General features: G+C 44.9%; 1 protein-coding gene across 2 annotated transcripts in view; it reads left to right on the top strand.

Moving 5' to 3' along the window:
• The window catches only part of RPTOR (regulatory associated protein of MTOR complex 1), a 288,180-nt gene that overhangs the window by 237,642 nt on the left and 30,994 nt on the right, over positions 1-19,544 (top strand). For both annotated transcript variants that reach the window (XM_030533961.1, XM_030533960.1), the window contains exons 25-27: positions 13,290-13,395; positions 17,152-17,266; positions 18,212-18,336. In XM_030533961.1, the coding sequence (XP_030389821.1) occupies positions 13,290-13,395; positions 17,152-17,266; positions 18,212-18,336 (346 nt within the window). The remainder of the gene's footprint in view (positions 1-13,289; positions 13,396-17,151; positions 17,267-18,211; positions 18,337-19,544) is intronic.

Here is a 19,544-nt window from a genome sequence, read left to right as displayed (position 1 = left end):
ATTGTCCTTTGCTCTAGGCACCAGATGTGAATCGGTTTGTAAGAGGGAAGAAGTAATGGCAGTAGAAATGTTTGTATGCCAGGGAGTGAAGATTTCAGGGAGATGCGTTCCCTGCTTCTGGTCGAGGGCTCCTGGATACAGTAGTGAGAAGGGAGCCAGGATGGATGGGGGAATGCAGTGAGCAGGTCCAGAGCATGGGTGGGGAGGTAGGCCAAAGCAGGACAGGTGGGGCCCAGGTAATGGGAGTGTAGGGGAGTAGTGCTGGCTGGCTGGCTCAGTATGCAAATTCCAGGACATAATATGCATAGCTGTCTAAATGAATACCAACTCCTCCCAACAGCATATGTTTCCTGTTCAAAAAAATGGGAAATTCAGTAGCAAACATATCTGTTAGTACAGATCTATGATTGCTTGCTGGTAGATAGTCCCCTTGCTGGTACGTAGTCCCCTTGCAGACAAGTTTGAGCAGAACTCAGACTTCTGAAAACTAGGAAATGCACAGGTAAGGTTGCACCTTAACTCTGCTCTCTTTCCGCAGTGCTCCTGCGTTCTTGTTAACACATATACCTTTGCTTTGCCAGTCCCACTGTGGCTGAAATGTACGAGCTCTGCATCTCCTTTTACAGCCCATTCACTCTCACTCACAGGATTCCATCTAATGCAATTAAAGGACAAGGTGTCGGGGGGAGTTTGGCAATTCCTCATTCCCTCTCTTCCCTGGAGCTGGGCGAAGCCCCTGGGAATTATTTGTAGACACTCTAATGCAGTCAGGGTGTTAGGTGTCCCACACTAACTGGTGGAGACAGAAGCTGGGCCTGCATGGTAAAGGGTTAGTTGTGATAGGACATGTGGGTTACTTTGAGATATGTGACAGAGCTGTGACTGTGATATGAGAGGATCTATGTTTTGCACCCTCCAATGTGTGTGAGCAAGGGAAGGGAGCGACATGTGTACCTGCACAATGCAGTGTGCAGAATTGTGTATATTATATAAAGAGCAGAGCGCCAGGGTTTAGTAGAAAGGGAATTGTCAGTAGCAAGCTGGGATAGGAGAGCAATTTAAGCATTTATTACCTGCATGCACTCCAGGTAACGCAAGCATGGTCAGTGTCAGGTGTAGCTGCACTGAATGGCAGAGGCAATAGTTAGCTCTGCTTGGTAACTGTATGTGTGAGCTCTGTGGATTATTTTGCGGTGTGTAACAGAGCTGTGATTGTGATATGAGGGGGTCTATGTTTTGCATCCTCGTGTGTGAGAGCAAAGGGAAGAGGTGCATGTGTACCTTCAGTATGCGTCATTTCTGTGTAGGTTGTGTCAGTAGCAGGGCACAGGACTTTTATTACCAAGGATATTATCAGCAGTGAGGTGGCATATTAGAGCATTCTAACATGTTAAAGCTGATTAAGTGAAAGTGTAGTTGAGATGGTATCCTGAGGGTAAGTGTGAGGGATTTGTAAAAGGTTGTGAAATGTTTCGTAAATTGTAATGTGTGGTATTCTTTCTGGGGAGCTAGGGGTGTGTGTGTGTATGTATGTGTACGCACATCAGGATCTGGAAGCTCCTGAAACTTATGTTGCCAAGGATCACTGTGAGTATGTATGTATTAATCCATTGCTCAAAGAGGGTAGAGGGAAGATGTCATGAGCAACCTTTGCAGTTGTTTTGTCCTTTTTGTCTTTTAATTGTGTTAAATGAAATCCTGTGGGTGAGAGTGAACAGGTTGTAAAAGGAGGTGCAGAGCTTGTACATTTCAGCAGCTGTGGGGTAGAAGAGTAACGTGTGTGTGTGTGTTAAGAGGTGTATTGGGGGATTGCTGAAGAAGAGCAGAGTTAAGGTTGCATGGAAGATCTTACCTGTGCATTTCTTTCTTTTCAGAAGTTTGTTTTGCTCAACTCAATGTTCTGCAGGGGAACAGCATGCCACCAAGCAACCATACCTCTTAATTACTTTGTTTTTTTGCCATTGAATTACAGTGCGTGTCTGTCACACAAACCAATAATATGATGGTGCTCTAACAGGAAAGGAATCAGAGGAATACTGCTGGGTGCATACTTATATAAATATCTACTGGTTATTTACGTTTTTCGAGTAGATGAAAAAATTGTATTTCACATGTAGGAAATTCCTCCCATCCTAAGCAATAACAATGAGGCATCCATTACTGCTCATTCTTGAAGCACATGATTTGTTTTGTTTTTTAAATATCAATATAGGGTAACAGTGTGAGCTAATTGGCTGTGTGTCTGTATTTTATGAAACTAGTTACACTGTAGGCAGGTTTTCAAGTATCTTAAATTTTTTTTTTATGTGACTCACTAAGAGGAAATAAAATCATTGGTTCAGTGCTTCATCAGCTCTACTGCTAGTGTAAGTAATTTTCTCTTGACAACAGCATCAGCAAAGCCAGTAATATATTGGGAAATATTTCTGACCTATGGGGTTTAGTTGCCAGATTAAAATTCAAGCTTTTGGGCTTTATACAAAAATTGGCTGTGGTCAGGATGAGTTTCAGCGTTTCATTTCTAAGTGCAGAAAATGGTAAGTAAGTTTATAAAGGGAAAGAGAGAGAGAGAGAGAGAGAATTGGGGCTGATAGTGCCACTTAAAAATGGGTAGTGTTTTGTCTCTCAATGCTTATTAAAAACATTTGTCTATTTTCTAGGATCGTTGCTCACAAGAGTGGTGTCTTATTAATATAATAAATCACTGTAGACAGCCAGTCAAAAAGTAGCATTGGCTTGTGTATGGGGAGTGATTATTTGAGCTTGAGTACTTCACATGCATGAAACAAAATTATTTTTCTTTTTCTTTTTTTTTTTTTTAGAAAAAGGAGCATGTGAAGCTCTGTGAATACTAATTTGATATAAGGGGAAATGAGGTGAGAGTCAATCATGTGAATACCACAGAGCCTCTTTCTGCATCCATTAGGCCCAAATAATTTGTTGGGTGTTATTCCCTAAAAATTGGGGTATTCTGAGAACCACAAAAGAACTGTGTTCATAAACAGAATTTGTACCTGGTTATTTCATCAGTCCCATGGTTCCATCCTTTTTCCGACATGATAGAAAGAGTGGTAGTATTTGTGATAGTGAGAGTTCTATAATGGTTTCCATTCTAACCCCCTGTTTTCAGGGATTCATTTTCATCATTCAGGATGAAGTTTTCTGGGCTTAGTATCTGACTAGAGATGATTGGGTGTGGGGGAAGGGCACTGAGCAAAATCAGTTCTTTTCTCTTAATACAAGGAGGCAGGTAGGGAGGGAAAGAATCAGTTCCTCATTCTTTCTGAAAAATATTTTTGCAAGGGGCTCGAACAGCTCAAGGACCAAAATGGCTGGCGGTAGAAGGATGTGTTTTGGACTGTGACTGCTCGCTGAGGAGAAATGCCTTGGAGTGTTCAGGTTTTGATTTGACGAAGTTCTGAGCATTTGAAGGTTGCATCTTCAAGTAGCCAGTAAACTTTAGCAATAGCACAAAACTTGTAGTGCCCATAGCTACAGGAGGCAGCAGTGGTTGTTCATACATAGCTAACGCACCTAGTCTGTGAAATAGTTACCACGCGTGAGTGGTGGATGAGGGAAAGACTCTGCAGGAGGAGCTTTTGACTGTCTCCTTAGTCATCTTGTAAGGTGTGCAGTGAATGAGCAGTGCAGAGGTTCACGGGAGGTTTGTTCACTGTGAATCTTCTAGGGTAAAAACTGCACACTTCCTCCGATGCACAGGAGAGGCGCTCCATTGTGTACATCTCATGAGGCACACAGGGCAGGCTATTCCAGTGGTGTGGAGCCACATAGTTTGAGAGCATTGAATACTTTCATAAAATTAAAAAAAAGAGCCTGGAAAATTTCTCTTTGAGAGCTTTTAGGTTGGTTGGTTAAGCACTCAGAAGTCAGAATATGTTAATGTTAAGGTTGGCTGCACAACCTTAACTCTTCCCGTGTGTGCATATTAACAAATTTCTCAAATGATACAATATAAAATACAGTTTTTTCCCACAGCCCCGGGGGTTGTCAAGCTGGAGACTTTGTTATGGGATTCAGGGTGTAAACCAGACCAGTGAGGGGTTGTCACCACTTGCCCTGCAACCCTGGGTGCCTTTCAGTGCTTTGCTGCTGTAGCACCTAGTCTGAGACACTTACAACCAGCCTACAAGCATTCAGGCCACACCCTGAGTGTCTGTGTGCTGCTAGACAACCCTGCTTCAGCAACTCTGTCTCTGGCTTTCACCAGCCTTGGTTACAACCAGCAAGGGGACCTCAACACACTCCCAGGCCCAAATTTCCCAGAAGTGTGTGCCCTGAAGTGTCCAGCCCTCTCTTGGACAGTTCAGAGAAACAGTATGGTTTTTTTGTTCCTCTAAAAACAGAAAAGTACCCACAGCTTATTAACTGGGGTAAATACACCCTGACTTTTTAAACATAGCACCAACTTGATTTATTGCAAAAATAAAACAAATGTGTTAACAATAAGACATAGATTAGGTGATGCCAAGTATAAGAAGTAAAGTTAGAGTTATAAGCAAGTAAAAGCAAATAAAATAAAACATGCATCTAAAACTTAATCTAGCAAGGAACAGGTTTTGTTCAGGATGGTTTCTCTCCTATATGCAGTTTCCAGAGACTTTGGCTTCTTGTCTGTCTGTCTAGTGATGGAAGCCACGGATAGCTTCTGTCTTTCCTTATATTTTCCAGAGTTCGCTGACTTTGTTTCAGGAGATTTGACGGTACCTCATGCTGCTCTTCCCTTCCTGTGGGCCTCCCATCCCCCTGTATATAAATGGGGCTTCCATTGTTTTGATTCCACCATGCTTCATTTACACAGGAGACTGGTAAATAGCTACCCTCTCTCTTTCGGGGAGGGAACCTGTTTCTCCTTGTTTAGCCACAGACTTTAAAGCATAAAGTTGTTAAGTATCCATATTTCCTCATATATTGTTACTGGATATATGTCACAGTGATATTAGTCAGCAGTGTGTCATTACCTCGCAGAAAAACTGCACTCTCTATTTTTTGATAAGACAGTAGCATCCGATACAATCAGTTGATTCGATTGCGTATCGCTGGAGGTCCAGCCGCCCATCTTTATAGATCTGTAAACCTTTGAAATGGATACTTCACAGGATTACCTCTACAAGTAAAGTTTATTCAAGCTATAAGGAAGGTGACATGGAGTCTGGTGGTGAAGGAAGCTCCATGTCCTTTCTTCCCCCACTTCTTAGCTGTATAGCTTTGTTTACTTAATATATTAAAAATGGGCCTTCAGACTGGTCACAGAATCAAATACACATTCCTGTGTTGGAAGACTTGTCTACCAACTCCTCTTGACATGCGTGGTTAAACACACTGAAGTCATAATTCCAGCATATATCCATAACTCTGCCTACCTACTGGGTGTGTATATCACGCAAGAATATTCATGGTCAGTGAGTTGTTTTTTTCAAACGATACCTCACGAGGTGTATTTTGTACAAAGGTTATAACAATAGTGTGTAAGGTGTGAATAAGGAGTGCTTAGTGTCACTGACTTACCGCATGGCAAGCCGTGGTGCGAATCTACAGTACACTGCCCTGCCATGTACTGTCTTCAGATAGACATTTTTGTAATTTGCTTCCATTCCTGTTTCCTGTATTTTCATTGTATACTGCTCCGGTATATCTTTTCTCCTTGATGTTTTGTTAATTTCCCTTCTTTCCAAGTCATGTGTATATATATAAATAATTAAGGGCCTTGGCACATCCTGCACTTTGGCACAAAGCAGAAGAGGGAACAGAAAGGCCCCCTTACTCTTTTGTGCCAATGCAATGTACTACCACTGCATTCCCCTCCCACAAATGTGCAGGGTATGGGCAGAGCCTTGATCCTGCCTCGCCAGGGGACCCGGAAATGAGCGTACGCTGTGCTGAGCATCCACCTGTCACAGCTTACTCTGTCCCAGAAGCAGCAGAGACACCAAGAGGAAGATTGATTCCCTTAATCACAATCTCCCTCCTGGGCTGCCCTTTCGCTGCGGGCTAGACTGCAATTGTACTTAATGTGTAGTGTAAATGAAATAATCTTGCTGTGCACTTGTGATACGACGCATGGACTCTGTCTGACTGGGGTAGGCAGCGTCGTGCATAGTACTGTGAGAAGTTACATGTGGGTATCTAAAGCCTGACCTATACTAAAAAGTTAGGTCAACCCAGCTACATCATTGGGGGTGTGAAAAATCCACACCCTGAGCAATGTAGGTAAGCGACATAAGTCTCCGTGTAGACACTGCGAGGTAGGGCCAGCTCCAGCCCCAGCACGCCAAGCACGTGCTTGGGGCGGCATGCCACGGGGAGCGCTCTGCCGGTTGCTGGGAGTGCGGCAGGTGGCTCCAGTGGACCTCCCGCAGGCGTGCCTGCAGAGGGTCCGCTGGTCCTGTGGCTTTGGTGGACCTCCCGCAGGCACACCTGTGGGAGGTCCACCAAAGCCGCGGGACCAGCGGACTGTGGCATCAGCGGACCCTCCGCAGGCACACCTGCGGGAGGTCCACCAGAGCCGCCTGCCGCCCTCCCAGCGATCAGCAGAGCGCCCCCCGCGGCATGCCGCCGTGCTTGGAGCGGCGAAATGTTTAGGGCCAACCCTGCTGCGAGGTCAATAGAAGAATTCTTCCTTCAACCTAGTCCCCACCTCTTGGGGAGGTGAATTACCTATGCTGATGGGAGAACCCCTCCCGTCACTGCAGGCAGTGTCTACACTGAAACTACAGCAGTCTAGCTGCAGCTGTGCCACTGTAACATTGCACATGTAGACAAGCCCTTAGTTTGAAGGGAAATGTTATGTTGCATTGTGTTAACTGAGAAATAGTCTGTAACTGCACAAAGAGTAGAGAGAAGGTTCCACATGCAACTTTTTTTTGACATTTCTTCATGCTTAACCAAGCAACTTCGATATTCTGATGCTACAACAGTATTCTGTACAACCGCTGGAATTCTGTAAAACATTCTCCTTCTAGAAGTGCCGCTCCTGGAGCATTAAGGAACACAGAGCCCTGATTGGCTACTGATGCCTTTTGGGAGCTTCAGTCTGCTGAAGAAGTGAAGTGAAAAATGAGCCAAGTGCAGGTAGAAGGGAAGGACATTGCTGTTCCATTCTAGTACTTCATGCAGGGATGCTACTTCCTAACATAAACAGGGGGAAAGAAAAACAGTCATTTCTGTAATGAATAAATAGAAAATGACTGCGAGCACATCTTGATTACATTTAAATTATGAGTTTAGCTTTGCATCATAGTCCTTGCTCTGAAAATGCAGGGATTAATTTCCATTATAAATCACTGGCTCAGTTTCAAACCATCAAACTGGACTTGATTTATTGATTATCAAATAAATTTACAAAGAGAACACTGCATTGCAATTGCTTGGTGGGGAGTTAAACAGCAGACAGCTTTGGAAATTCCGATCTCTGCAGAGAACTTGACCCAGCTCAAAGCTCTGAAAGTTCTTGTGGCAAAAGGCTGTTCTGCCAAACTCGTGCAAACCTGGATATGTATCATGCAGCGCAGCCTTGGGTTTGCCAGCTGTATGGAAGCCTCATGTCAGAGAGCAGAAGCCAGTATTCATTCTGTTTGATACTGACATAATGTGAGGGTAGAGGCTGGAAAGGATTCTGGAAGGTGAGAATTACATAAACAAATCCTTCTTGATAATCCTAGCCCTAACTTCAGCACTTTCACTGCACTGTATCTTGGCAGTCGTGCAAAGCCCCAGCAGAGAGATTAACCCTTTATAAAATTGTGGCAGGAACATGAACCAGGATAGATCACCCAGTAGTAGTATTTGCTCTAGTAGAAGAGTGTCAGCCTCTTTTCCTGATCCCCAACTACTGATTCACTCATTGAGAGAGAGGCAAAGCGTTAAAAGAAAACAACTTCATTGGCTTTTGAATGGCACTTTTCGGTGGGAGGATTCAGAATTGTAATTGGTTTCTTTCTGAGTGGCAGCCAAGAGGTGTTAGAAATCTGTGGTGTGTCATGATCCTAATCACATAACGCTATTCCAGACACCCACGTTCCTCTGGGAGCTCTGCTTACAGGAGAGCTGAGCAAAAGCCAACACTGGGCTTTTGTTTACTAGAAGATTTTCTAAAGCTTCCATGGAAACTGGCTGGGAAAAGGGGAGAAAGGAATGAATGATTAGACAATCACCTGATCGGTGAGTGTTCTCTGGAGTATCTACCTTCAGCCTTTCCTTCCCAGTCTGTGCTCAGCACCACTCGGGGGGGGAGGGGGGGAGGTGGAAGTCTCGCTCGTACGTTTGCTCACTGACATTTGCATTGTAATCCAGGAGTTCCCCAGTTACGTGCGCATGCTAAGAGCTCGAGTACTTTGTTATTTTTGTTAGCCAAAGTCCTGCAGTGGCTCAGGGAGATTACTCAGCAGGTCCCTCATGGAGATGTGGGAAGGAACATTGTTTTGGCCACATTCTCTGTCCCCTTGTACTGGCTGCATGCAGCAACTTTAACTCTATTGCTCTCCCTCTATCCCCAATTCGCACAGCAAAATGGTTGCAGGGGGGGACATTTCCCCCTGAGCCTGGCAGTGTCATAAGCAGGCACGCAGTGTGTCTGGCACTGTGAGATATGCAGTGGTGGTGTAGCCGTGTCAGCCATGGGATGTTAGAGAAACAAGGTGAGTGAGGTAATAGCTTTTATTGCAGTGGCTCTCAACCTTTCCAGATGACTATCTCCCTTTCAGGAGGCTGATTTGTCTTGTGTACCCCCAGGTTTCACCTCACTTAAAAACTACTTGCTTACAAAAATCACACTATTACTGAAAAATCGCTTCCTTTCTCATTTTTACTATATCATTGTAAAATAGTATAATTGTTGTACTTGCATTTCAGTGTATAGTATGTAGAGCAGTATAAACAAGTCATTGTATGAAATTTTAGCTTGTACTGACTTCACAAGGGCTTTTTATGTAGCCTATTGTAAAACTAGGCAAATATCTAGATGAGTTGCTGTACCCCTGGAAGACCTGTGTGTACCCCTAGCAGTACACGTACCGCTGGTTGAGAACCACTGTTTTATTGGACCCACTCCTATTGGTGAGAGTGAGGCAAGCTTCTGAGCTACACAGGCCTGAGGAAAAGCTTGGTGTGGCTGGAACACTTTTCTTTCACCAACAGAAGCTGGTCCCATAAAAGATACGACCTCACCCACCTTGTCACTGCCAGAGAGCTCATTTTGGGCTGGTTCTCCATTATCTTTCTACCTATTGTCCTTGGAAATACTGAGTCCATTTTCTTCAGAGCTGCAAAGGCCAGATGCTCCCTTAATCTGCTGCCCCATCTTTGAGCCCTGCACACACCATATCTTGTCAGGGGAGGGGACCAGTAGCTTCCCCACAGACACACAGTTCCTACTCCGAGTCTGAGAGAGCTGCAGGATGCCCGTGGATGGAGTTAGAATTCTGTGCACGCCCCTTCCCCTTCCTGCTTGAGACGGCCTTTAGATCTTACTCCAATTTATTCCCACAGAAACTGGATTTTCATTAAAGTGTAATATCTCTGCTCTTGAATATGCTTTGATGCATTTTATCCTGGGTTTGTTTATTGCTTTACATTCTTGGTCATTTGTCATTTCCTTTCTAATAAACCCTAGATTGCTGCAAAATGAAACTTGGGTGTTTTTTTTAAAAAAGAAAAGGCAATCCAGCCCAATAATCATTGTTATGAGTCCTTTCCAATGTGTGAGATGTTTTGAACACACTGTGCATAGTAATGTCAGGCTATTTAAGTTGTTTTTCATTAGGAAAAAAAATGGGGGTCTGGGAGGGCTTACCCCTCCTCCTGCTCCCCCTCCCAAGAAATACCCCTTCCTGAGCAGCAATTATCCTTTTCACTGACATACACTGAGTGTAATTCCATCAGAGCTCCCTGTTGCAGCTTTTTAATTGCCCAGAGGGGTGGTTCTAGAGCAGTGGTTCTCAAACTTTTGTGAGCCAGGATGCATCAAATGGCAGAAAAATCATCTTTGTCCCTTTCACTTGTTTCTTCTACAGTGCCTGTGTGGGAGGGGCCTGCGTGCCCCCAGTCCCCTCCTGAGGCTCCCTCGCGATTGCTGGGCTGCAGAACTCTGTTCTAGAGCTCTGAAAGAGGAGGACACTCTTAGCCCCAGCAGCTGAGCATGCTGCCCCGTAACACACGGACCAGAACTGGTATCGAGTCTGGGACTCTCACATGGCAGTGCACACTGCTTACTGGTCACCCCAGTCTCCATCTTCATTGAATCTGTCCCTTGCTATGGATAATGGTTTTTAAGAGGAGGATGGGAAGAAAGGAAATTTTGAAAGGGACAAAGCCCTTTACCTGCTGTATTTACTGTTTTAATATCACAGTTCTGAATAAAACCGTTAGTGCATCGTTCATTGATATTTTTATGAAAGGAATTTTTGTGCCTTTAAATTTAAAGGTGCTTTGGCTTATACATATTTAAAAATACACAACCCAATAACACTCATTGCAGCATAACTATATCAACAAGCCTTCCTAGTGTAGACACACTTTATCCTGGGCAAAGAAGTGTTTTGCCAAGATAGCTTGTTGTGCTCAAAGAATTGGTATAAGTTACAACTACATCTCTGTTGGAGCTTTTGCCAGTATAAAAATGTCACAGAGGATGTTGTCTCCCGAAGGCTGTGCCCAGGGCCGACTCTAGCCATTTCACTGCCCCAAGCACGGCGGCACGCCGGGGGGGGCACTCTGCTGCTCACCGGTCCCGCGGCTCCGGTGGGCCTCCCGTAGGCATGCCTGCGGAGGGTCCGCTGGTCCCACAGCTCCGGTGGACCTCCCGCAGGCATGCCTGCGGATACTCCACCGGAGCTGCGGGACCAGCGGTTCCTCTGCAGGCACACCTGCGGGAGGTCCACCGGAGCCGCCTGCCACCCTCCGGGCAACCAGCAGAGCGCCCCCGCGGCATGCCGCCCCAAGCATGTGCTTGGTGCACTGGGGCCTGGAGCCGGCCCTGGCTGTGCCCACACCATATGCTAGGAGTGTGATTCCCCTGCTTGGGTATGCTTACTCACACTGGCTTTCATCCCTAGCGTCAGTAGAAATAGCAATGTAGTCAGCCACCTGGAACTGGTGGGTTTGTACTCAGCACAGCTCAGCCATGCCCTCACTGCTGCTACCCCTGCTACACTTCTGTTTATGCTCATGCTGTCTGGATCAGAGCTACTGCTGGTACGTGTACACAGGCAGGGGAATCAGACCCCTCGCTCATAGTTTTGACCTAACCTACATGACATTACTATACCCACAAAAATTTTTAACTTAGGCCTGACCAGAGATAAATTAAACATTTAGCTCAAGCCTGCAAAGATTCTGGTTACTGCACTGGAACAATTATGAAGAAAGCTTGAAAAATGGGGCCTGTTTTGTCTAGAGAAGACAGACTTGGGGGATACATGCTAAGTTTTCAAATATGTAAAAGGTTGTTATAAAGAGGATGGTGATCAGGTGTTCTCTATTTCCACCATAGGACAAGAAGTGATCAGCTTAGTTTGGAGCAAGGGATATTTAGGTTAAATATTAGGTCAGCTTTCTAGCTGTAAGTATAGTTAAACAGTTGACCTAGGAAGGTCATGGAATCTCCATCACTAGAGGTTTTTAAGAACAGTTTAGAAAACATCTGTCAGGGACAGTCTAGGTATAATTAATCCTGCCTCATCGCGCAGAGATGTACTGGGTGACCACCTGCTGTCCCTTCCAGCCCTTTGTATGCCTGTGGGCCTCACTCTGCAACTCATACTCCTGGTTAGTACTTAGTCCTATTCAACCTCAGAGCTATACAGTGTGAGGAGGGGTTGCAAAATAGGACCCAGTTATATGGTATTGAGTATATCTTATTTCAGTTGCCTCAGAGTTTTTCAGACTGAGGGATTTGTGTCTCGAGCTGGTGTTGGATTTTCCCTCAAAATGTTTTTTGTTAGAAATTGCTGATTTGACAAAAAGCTGAAACTTCTTGTGGGAAGGTACCAGTTTCAGTGAAACTTTTGACAGGTAAGGTAAGAGAGAGAGAGAGAAATACTCCAGAATAGCCAGCCGTTCTGTGGTCAGACCACTCTCCTGGGATATGGGAGACCCAAGTTCTAGCCTCTGGTCTGATGCAGGCAGAGCAGGGCATTGCACCTGGATCTCCCACATTCCAAGCGTGTGTCTTAACTACTGGGCTCTTGGCTCCTCTGGGGTGCAGCCTGGCTCTAGGTGTGTTGTGTTTGTTGAAAAAAAAAAAAGTCAAAAGATCTCGGTGTCATTACTATGCAGAACGAGGGGGGTGCGGGGAATGGCATTCTCAAAAATGTTCCTGGGACAGGAAAATCATTTCCAGCCCAGCTCTACTGGTGTGTAATTAAGATGAGAAGATAAGAGGTTACAGAATTTCCTTGCAAGCTGTCGTTTTCCAGTAAGGGAAGCTAAAACACTCCTTCAGTTTGTCAGTCAGTGCTGCACTGATAACCTGAAAACCTTGCGATTTAAAAATAAAATACTTAATATGATCTTTCACCTCTTGTCAGTTCTAGACAATGGAAGGAAGGTTTTTATACAAGTGTTAAACTTTCTGCCTGTGTGAGAGCGCCATTCTTTCTTTATATATTGCTCTGAAATGTTTTATGATGCTTTGATGAGTTGCAAAATAAGCTATATTGTATTTCGATAGAGGAAAGTAGTTGGGTTGGCTCTGGGATAGTTTTGTAAGGTGCAATTTGTCTATGGGTTCATTGCAGGGGCTACCTGGTGTCATAATTTAGGGCAACTGCACTTATATTTCCCCATTGTGGTCCAACAACAACATCCACTCTCAGGCTTCCAACTCCCTGGCCATCGGCTCTCTTGGGTGGCAATCTGTGTCTCTCCTCTTTCTGACCGGGTGTTTCCAGGCTGACCAGTTCCCTGCCTTCTCTGTGGTATTCCCAGTGAAAGACTGTCTGCCTGCAGAGACCTGCTTCGTTTCTCTCCTCAGAGAGTGTAATTGTTACCATTATAATACAAATAAATAAGATGAGACAAAATACAGGACACCTGTCGAGGAGAGGGACAAAGGAAAAGATTACTAACAATGAGACGAGTCCTATCAAAAAGATGCTCAGATATTTAAAATCAGACGGTCCTGTGTGCTCTTTCCATTTGCTGTCAGCAGCTGGATGTAGGGTTGCATATGCTGAAGAATCTCTGATTCTGGCTGGCGAGTGCGAGAGAGAGTTGGGTTTGGATAGTTACAGCCATGCTGGTTTTGTTTTATTAATATTTTAATTTATTGGAAGATTCCAGAAGAGCATGATTTGGAGAGCCAGATCCGCAAAGAGAGGGAGTGGCGGTTTCTACGCAACACCCGCGTCAGAAAGCAAGCACAGAAGATCATCCAGAAGGGTGAGTTCTCTACTTCTTAGACACTTTTCTCATGTACCGCAGCTAGCATTATGCCCCCTTCTTCCCACCCACCACTGGGCTTAGCTGTGTTACCTGGGGTTCTTTCAACCCAAAGCTCTTGGTGACTTTTACTCTGTGCAAGGTAGTGTCAGGAAATAAATCAGGGCAGACACAGCTGTCCGACTGATAGATGGCTGCACAAACAGGGCAACACAAGAGTGCTTTCACTTAAAGATAAACTTTACTTAGTCTCAAGCACTTACACACATCTGCAACAAGTTAGTAAAACACCTCCAACCCCGATAATTACCGAGCGGAGTGTGGCTCTCGAGTGGCACAGCGGCAGCCCATCTGCTGGTGGGAAACACAAGATGCATCCAGAGGGAGAATCCAGTCCTGAAGAGTCCCCCTACCTCAAACTTTTCCCCCTTATTTATACATTAGTAATAGAATGCCATGTCCCTTAGAGAAAACTTGTTAAGCAAGTAGTTTCAATGGTCAAGCAAGAGGCTTCCTTCTGATTATTGATTAACCAGGTGTGGGGTTTTCCCAGAGTTTGCAGCCTTGAGGCCCCAGTAGACATTCCTGCTCTTCTAAAATGCATGTATCAGCAACTTCAACACAGTTCTTATCAGGAAGGGTCTAGCTGCCCTTTCTGTGGCACCCCAAACTCCCTCCCCTCCTGCCTTGGTCAAGCTGAGTTTGCTATATGGCCACTTTATGGCCTGCTGACTTGGCTGCTTTTAGCAATAAGCCATAGTGGTTTCAGGCACTTTACTGGTTTGCCAAAATCTCCCCCTACAGCCAGGGCCTGTAAGCACTCCTATAATACAAACAATAAATAACAATAAACTATGCAAAATCTTTGTGAGACCAGCGTGTTTAACTAGTCACTGGCCTTTTTCATGGGTCCCATTAGGGGAATAGGAGCTTGTTCAACTGTGAAGTGTTTCCCTAGAGGTGATTTATCTTGAAGCTTACAGGGCTTCATTTACTGCTAGTAATTACTCCTGCTCAGGGGATTGACCCACTTGTGGTAAGTGTAGACGTTCTCCTTCCCTTTTGAAAACTTAAATGCAATGTTATCATCTAAGGAATATAGGCATATATAGCGACTTCAGCCAAAAATGATTGTCATTTTATGTAACCATCTAAGTAGAACTTGGGGTGGGAAGAAATAAGAGATGAGATTTTTGAGAAAAAGAGAACCTATCATAAGAATGGGTTTTCCTGCTTAAAAGAATTGACAAAGTTCACAATTTTAAATGCATGTGTTCACCCTGAAACCCTGGCCTTGAAAGTCAGCAGCTGGGTTTTTCAGTAGCTCTGCCCGTCAGAGATGGCTTGTCCGCAAGTACTAAAGTGTCCAGCACAAAATGGATAATTTAGAGGCCCTTAACAGATTCTATTGATTTACTGTTTTGGCCTTTTCTTCCTGTCCTGTAAGTTCTGATGATATTGTGAGTTACATTTTCCAAGGGGTGGCAGGTTAAACTTCAGAGTCCCCACCTGGCCTAAAGGGCACAGTCAGGGTTTTTGATGTGTATCAAATGCTACTCAGGTTACAGTCATGCCAAACCAGCTTGTTTTGCAAAGGTGAATGATGTCTTGTCTTCTAGATGTTTAGCAGGCATCTGAATGACTCCAGAATTCCCCCACTCCACCGAGCTCCAGAGATGATTGTTTATGCCTCATATCCCATTATATTTTTTAGCACTTTTGTGTGCAGCCTCGTTTACACTTACAGCTGTTCCTCTAATACGCCTTGGATTCATATTTCATTAACATATATTTAGTGCTCTGCTGAAAGCTGATCTTGCTTATTTATAACTCGGTATGCATTTACAAAGTGGCAGTCAGGCTAGGATGTTTTTTTAATGTCGTTGAATTCAGCTTAGCCCACTAAAGTGGCCTCTGGAATTTATGTAGCTATGATGAGACCTGATACTATTACTCATTCTGTAGCTTGCTTAGCTAGTGAGTCGTGGGGGCTGAATCTGTGTCATTCCCCTCCGCTGTGGTTCAGTGTGTGGCTGCATGTTCAAGAGATACTCCCACCATGGAAGAGAAAGTTTTGGGTGTTTTTCTCATATGCGATGCTGGCAAGGAGAGAATCAGTGTGAAACATTAATCTGCTGAGCAAGATGCTATCCGAGACACTGTTTCTCATGTGCAGCTGGAGGACTGGCAGGCCTGAGTCTTATACAATGGATGGCCTGGTGCCTACCACGGCAGAATATCATAAACCAGGAAAGTGCAGGGGATGAGTCAGAAACCTTTTCTGAACACAGATAGTACAAAGGAGGGGGATTGGTGTCAGCCTGATGGGCTTGAATCTCTTCATGGACAGGTTCAGATTCTGTCGTCTAGACTGTGAAAGTGAAATGCAAAATATTTGTAAAAATCACACACCCAAGATCCCAAATATTAACAACAAATTAAAATAGACTTAAATCAATGCATTGTAAAACAAACTATCTCAAAGTCTATATCTGCTGACAAGCTGTCAGCTCAGGATTCTGCATTTCAGCCACAACCCTTGGTGATATTACTAGTACCTAAGGTGGAGTGGATATAGCCGCATACGTTGGCAATGATTTGGAATCTTACCTTATAATCATTTAGGTTTTCAGAAATTTTGCAATGACTTATGATGCCACCATGATTATCCTGATGATAATTCCCAAAGTCAGAAATCCTACAGTCACACACTGTGTAACTCTGCCTGCATAAATAAAACCTTTGTGAAACGATCGTCAGAGATTCCACATACTAGAGCCTAGAATATTTAGCAGCTTGACGTGTAAACAACTGGCAGTGTTTCAGGCTTTTGTGAGAATTTCCCATTAGGATTTGGCCCCTTTCCTATGGAAGCTCCATCAACATTTTACAACAGTGATGTAGACATGGATCATTTCACGACACTTCTGGACTTGGGAGCCCTCTATTACAGCAGTGTCGTCCGTGGATACAAACCGAAGGCCAGATGTGAGATCTGAGCCCGCGAACACCTAGCCCACTTGCTAGACTGCTCTGAACAGTGCTGACGTTCACTGTCTGGTGGAGAAAAGCTTTCATCCAGTTTGAAATTTGCCAGAGATGCCCAACTATAACTTCAGGAGTGCGAGACCGTGAGAATTGCTGTGCAGCTTCTCGGTCTCACAGAGGATAAGAGCTCCCATGTCCGGGAGAGAGCTCACTGACTAAGCATCTCCGGCATAGGTTCTTCCTAGGTGGTATTTTTCTTCTCTAGTGGGGTAGGGAGGAAGAGATTCAGCCCCAAATAGGCCAGTTGGGGGAGGCCAACAGTTTTAGGTCTCTGAGCAACATGGCAAGAGTGAAGGATTCTAGTTTAGGGAGAGAACACCGTAAACTATTATTGTGTATGTAGCACCATAGGTGTCTGTGGTGCTGCTACGCAAAAGAGTTTTGCTAGACCAGTAGATCAGCATCCCGAAGGGACTCCTGATCACCAGATAGGTTATGATTACAGAGGCTTTGGGAAGCAGAAAATGATGAGGGTTTGGCATATGCTAGTTGGAAGTAAGGGGTGGTGTGAAAGAAGGCACAAAGTCTGGTGGGACAAAGGAACTGGCCAAGTGTAAAGCTTAGAAGGATAGGAAGGTGGGTTGAAGATTGAACAGAAAGTAGAGAGCAATATCCTTTTTGTGGTTTGATTCCCAGGTACTGAGTCTGGGTTTTCTCTCATTTCCCCCCTCCCTGTGCCCTTCTCCCCTCTCCTCCCTCTCCCCCCAGGTATTTCACGGCTAGATGATCAAATCTTTCTGAACAGGAATCCAGGCGTTCCTTCTGTGGTGAAGTTCCATCCATTCACACCATGTATAGCAGTAGCTGATAAAGACAGCATCTGGTAAGAGTTTTCTGTCTTTCTGATCCTAAGGGATTGGCCTCCAGGGTCATGACTGCACATGTAAGGACTGTCAGCCACAATGATGGATACCAAGTGCTCTGAATTCTTTGTTGGGGGGATGATATGCTTGTCCTCATATTCTCCCCATCTACTTCCATAGCTATTCTCCTTCCAGCTGAGGATGGGTCCGGTAGGGCTCCTTCTGCAGCTAGCAGCATTGTTGCTAGTACTGTCCAGAGCAGGGCCAGCTTTAACAAGTGCAGAGCCTGATTCATATTCACCCAGCGGTGCTCTGGGTCTTCGGCGACACTTCCGCAGCAGGTCCTTCACTTGCTCCGGGTGTTCCGCGGCACTCAAGGACCCACTGCCGAAATGCAGCCGAAGACCCAGAGCAAGTGAAGGGCCTGCCACCGAAATGCTGCCAACGACCCCCAGAGCGCCGCCAGGTGAGTAAAAATTAAAAAGGTGGTGGCACGGGGCCCGAATCTGGGGAGTTGGGCGAATCAGCCTAAAGCTGGCCCTGTTCCAGAGCAACACACAATTCACCCCGCCTTGGGCTGAACACCTCGCCCCGCATGGTCCCACTCACGCTGGCTGGACATGGAAAGCCCCCTAGAGACTTAGGTTCCTCTTAGGTGCAGTATGTGATGGTTTTGAAGTCTGCATCTCTCCTGTGTTAAACAAATAAGGTGGCCTTTTGTGTCAGTAGGCAGAGGATCCTCATTATAACTAGATTTGTAACAGGTTAGGATATTAATCTTATTACTTCCTCTGCAGAAGCCGGAGATGTTATAGAAAGGCTTTAATAAAAAGACACTCAATACTCTTAAGGAGAAAAACAAATTAAATTGGTACCCAGTGCATGTAACCTTTAGTGGGAAAGCTGCTTTTTACGGCTTGTGCAGTGAATGGAGATCTGACCTGATGTTCCGCTACCTTTCCCAGTTTTTGGGACTGGGAGAAGGGGGAGAAACTGGACTATTTCCACAATGGGAACCCTCGCTACACCAGGATCACAGCAATGGAATACCTGAATGGACAAGACTGCTCTCTGCTCTTGACTGCCACAGGTGAGTTCACCCTCAGTCACCAAATGGTCAAAGGGCAAGAGAGGGGGGAAGCATTTACAGGCTTCAGATGCATGAGAGATGTTCTGAGCCCTCCCCTCCCCTTTACGGGGATAGGCCGTTCACCCTTCCGTGGGAATTCCAGGCCTGGGAGGCTCATGGGAGACGTTTATGGCTAGCAGGTTTGAATAATTTAACTGTTTTGAGTTGAACTTGAGGCACTAAACACTTCTTGGTATCATTTTCAATCTCGTTTGCTGCCTGATTCATTTGATGAATGGTGTTGAGTCCTCGCCCAACACAGTTACAAACCATGTTACAACCTTATTGTATAGATGACCCGTGGAGGCAACACAATTTCAGTCAGCACTATTTTTAATGGGAAGAAAATCCTGTCCACAACAGACAGGGAAACCATGCTACAACTATGCTGTCAAATATTGTTACCAACACAGGTTTAGCTGTAGAGTGGGCATGGCCTGCCTGTATATTGTTTTCCATTATAATTTCTCAAATGGCTCCAAATTTCTCTGCAAGTCTCTTCCCTGTCCCTGACAAATCACCTGGGAAAAGAACTTCTATAGATTGCCCTATTGCAGGATAGCACCAAGTACTGCTTTTTCCATTCTTCGGCCTCTGGAGCTGTGAGAGGGATTTACTTCTTCCAGGGAACTGTTGTAAATCTAACGGTCTGAGTGTTTTCAATTGTTGTTCAAAGTCAGTGCTGAAGTGTGCAATTATGGTATAATTAAGAAATGTGTGAGAGGGATTCTGAGACCTCTAGGACTTTTCTCTTTCTTTTGCTGGTGGGAACAAAATGAGAAGAGACATGATGCTGGTGTGAAGGGCTTGTGCCAAGAAGGTGCGCTTTGGTGAAGCTCGTGCTGGGTTGTGTTTTGTATTTAGTAGAGTACTTTGGTTCTCAGCATTGATAGAAGGGAAGGAAAAGAGAGAAGTCCTAGTGAAAATGAACTGTTTCAAAGAGAAGGATTTACCCTCTGGTTGCATGGATATAAGATTAGAGAGAAGAACCCCCCTAATGAACAGGTGTAGGATAAATCATTCAGAAAGGGGCCTGGAAGGTCAGGTGGTATTTTCATTCCATTTAGGAGTCCATGATTGCAATTCTAGGGTATCGTTCCTTTCTCCATCTGCTCCCAGGTAACTAAGTGACATCTGTACCAGCAGTGACATTGCCTTTTTTCTATGCT

This window comes from Gopherus evgoodei, chromosome 15 (assembly GCF_007399415.2).
Source record: "Gopherus evgoodei ecotype Sinaloan lineage chromosome 15, rGopEvg1_v1.p, whole genome shotgun sequence".
In the NCBI taxonomy this organism is placed as follows: domain Eukaryota; kingdom Metazoa; phylum Chordata; order Testudines; family Testudinidae; genus Gopherus; species Gopherus evgoodei.
This window is presented reverse-complemented; position numbering and strand designations above follow the sequence as displayed.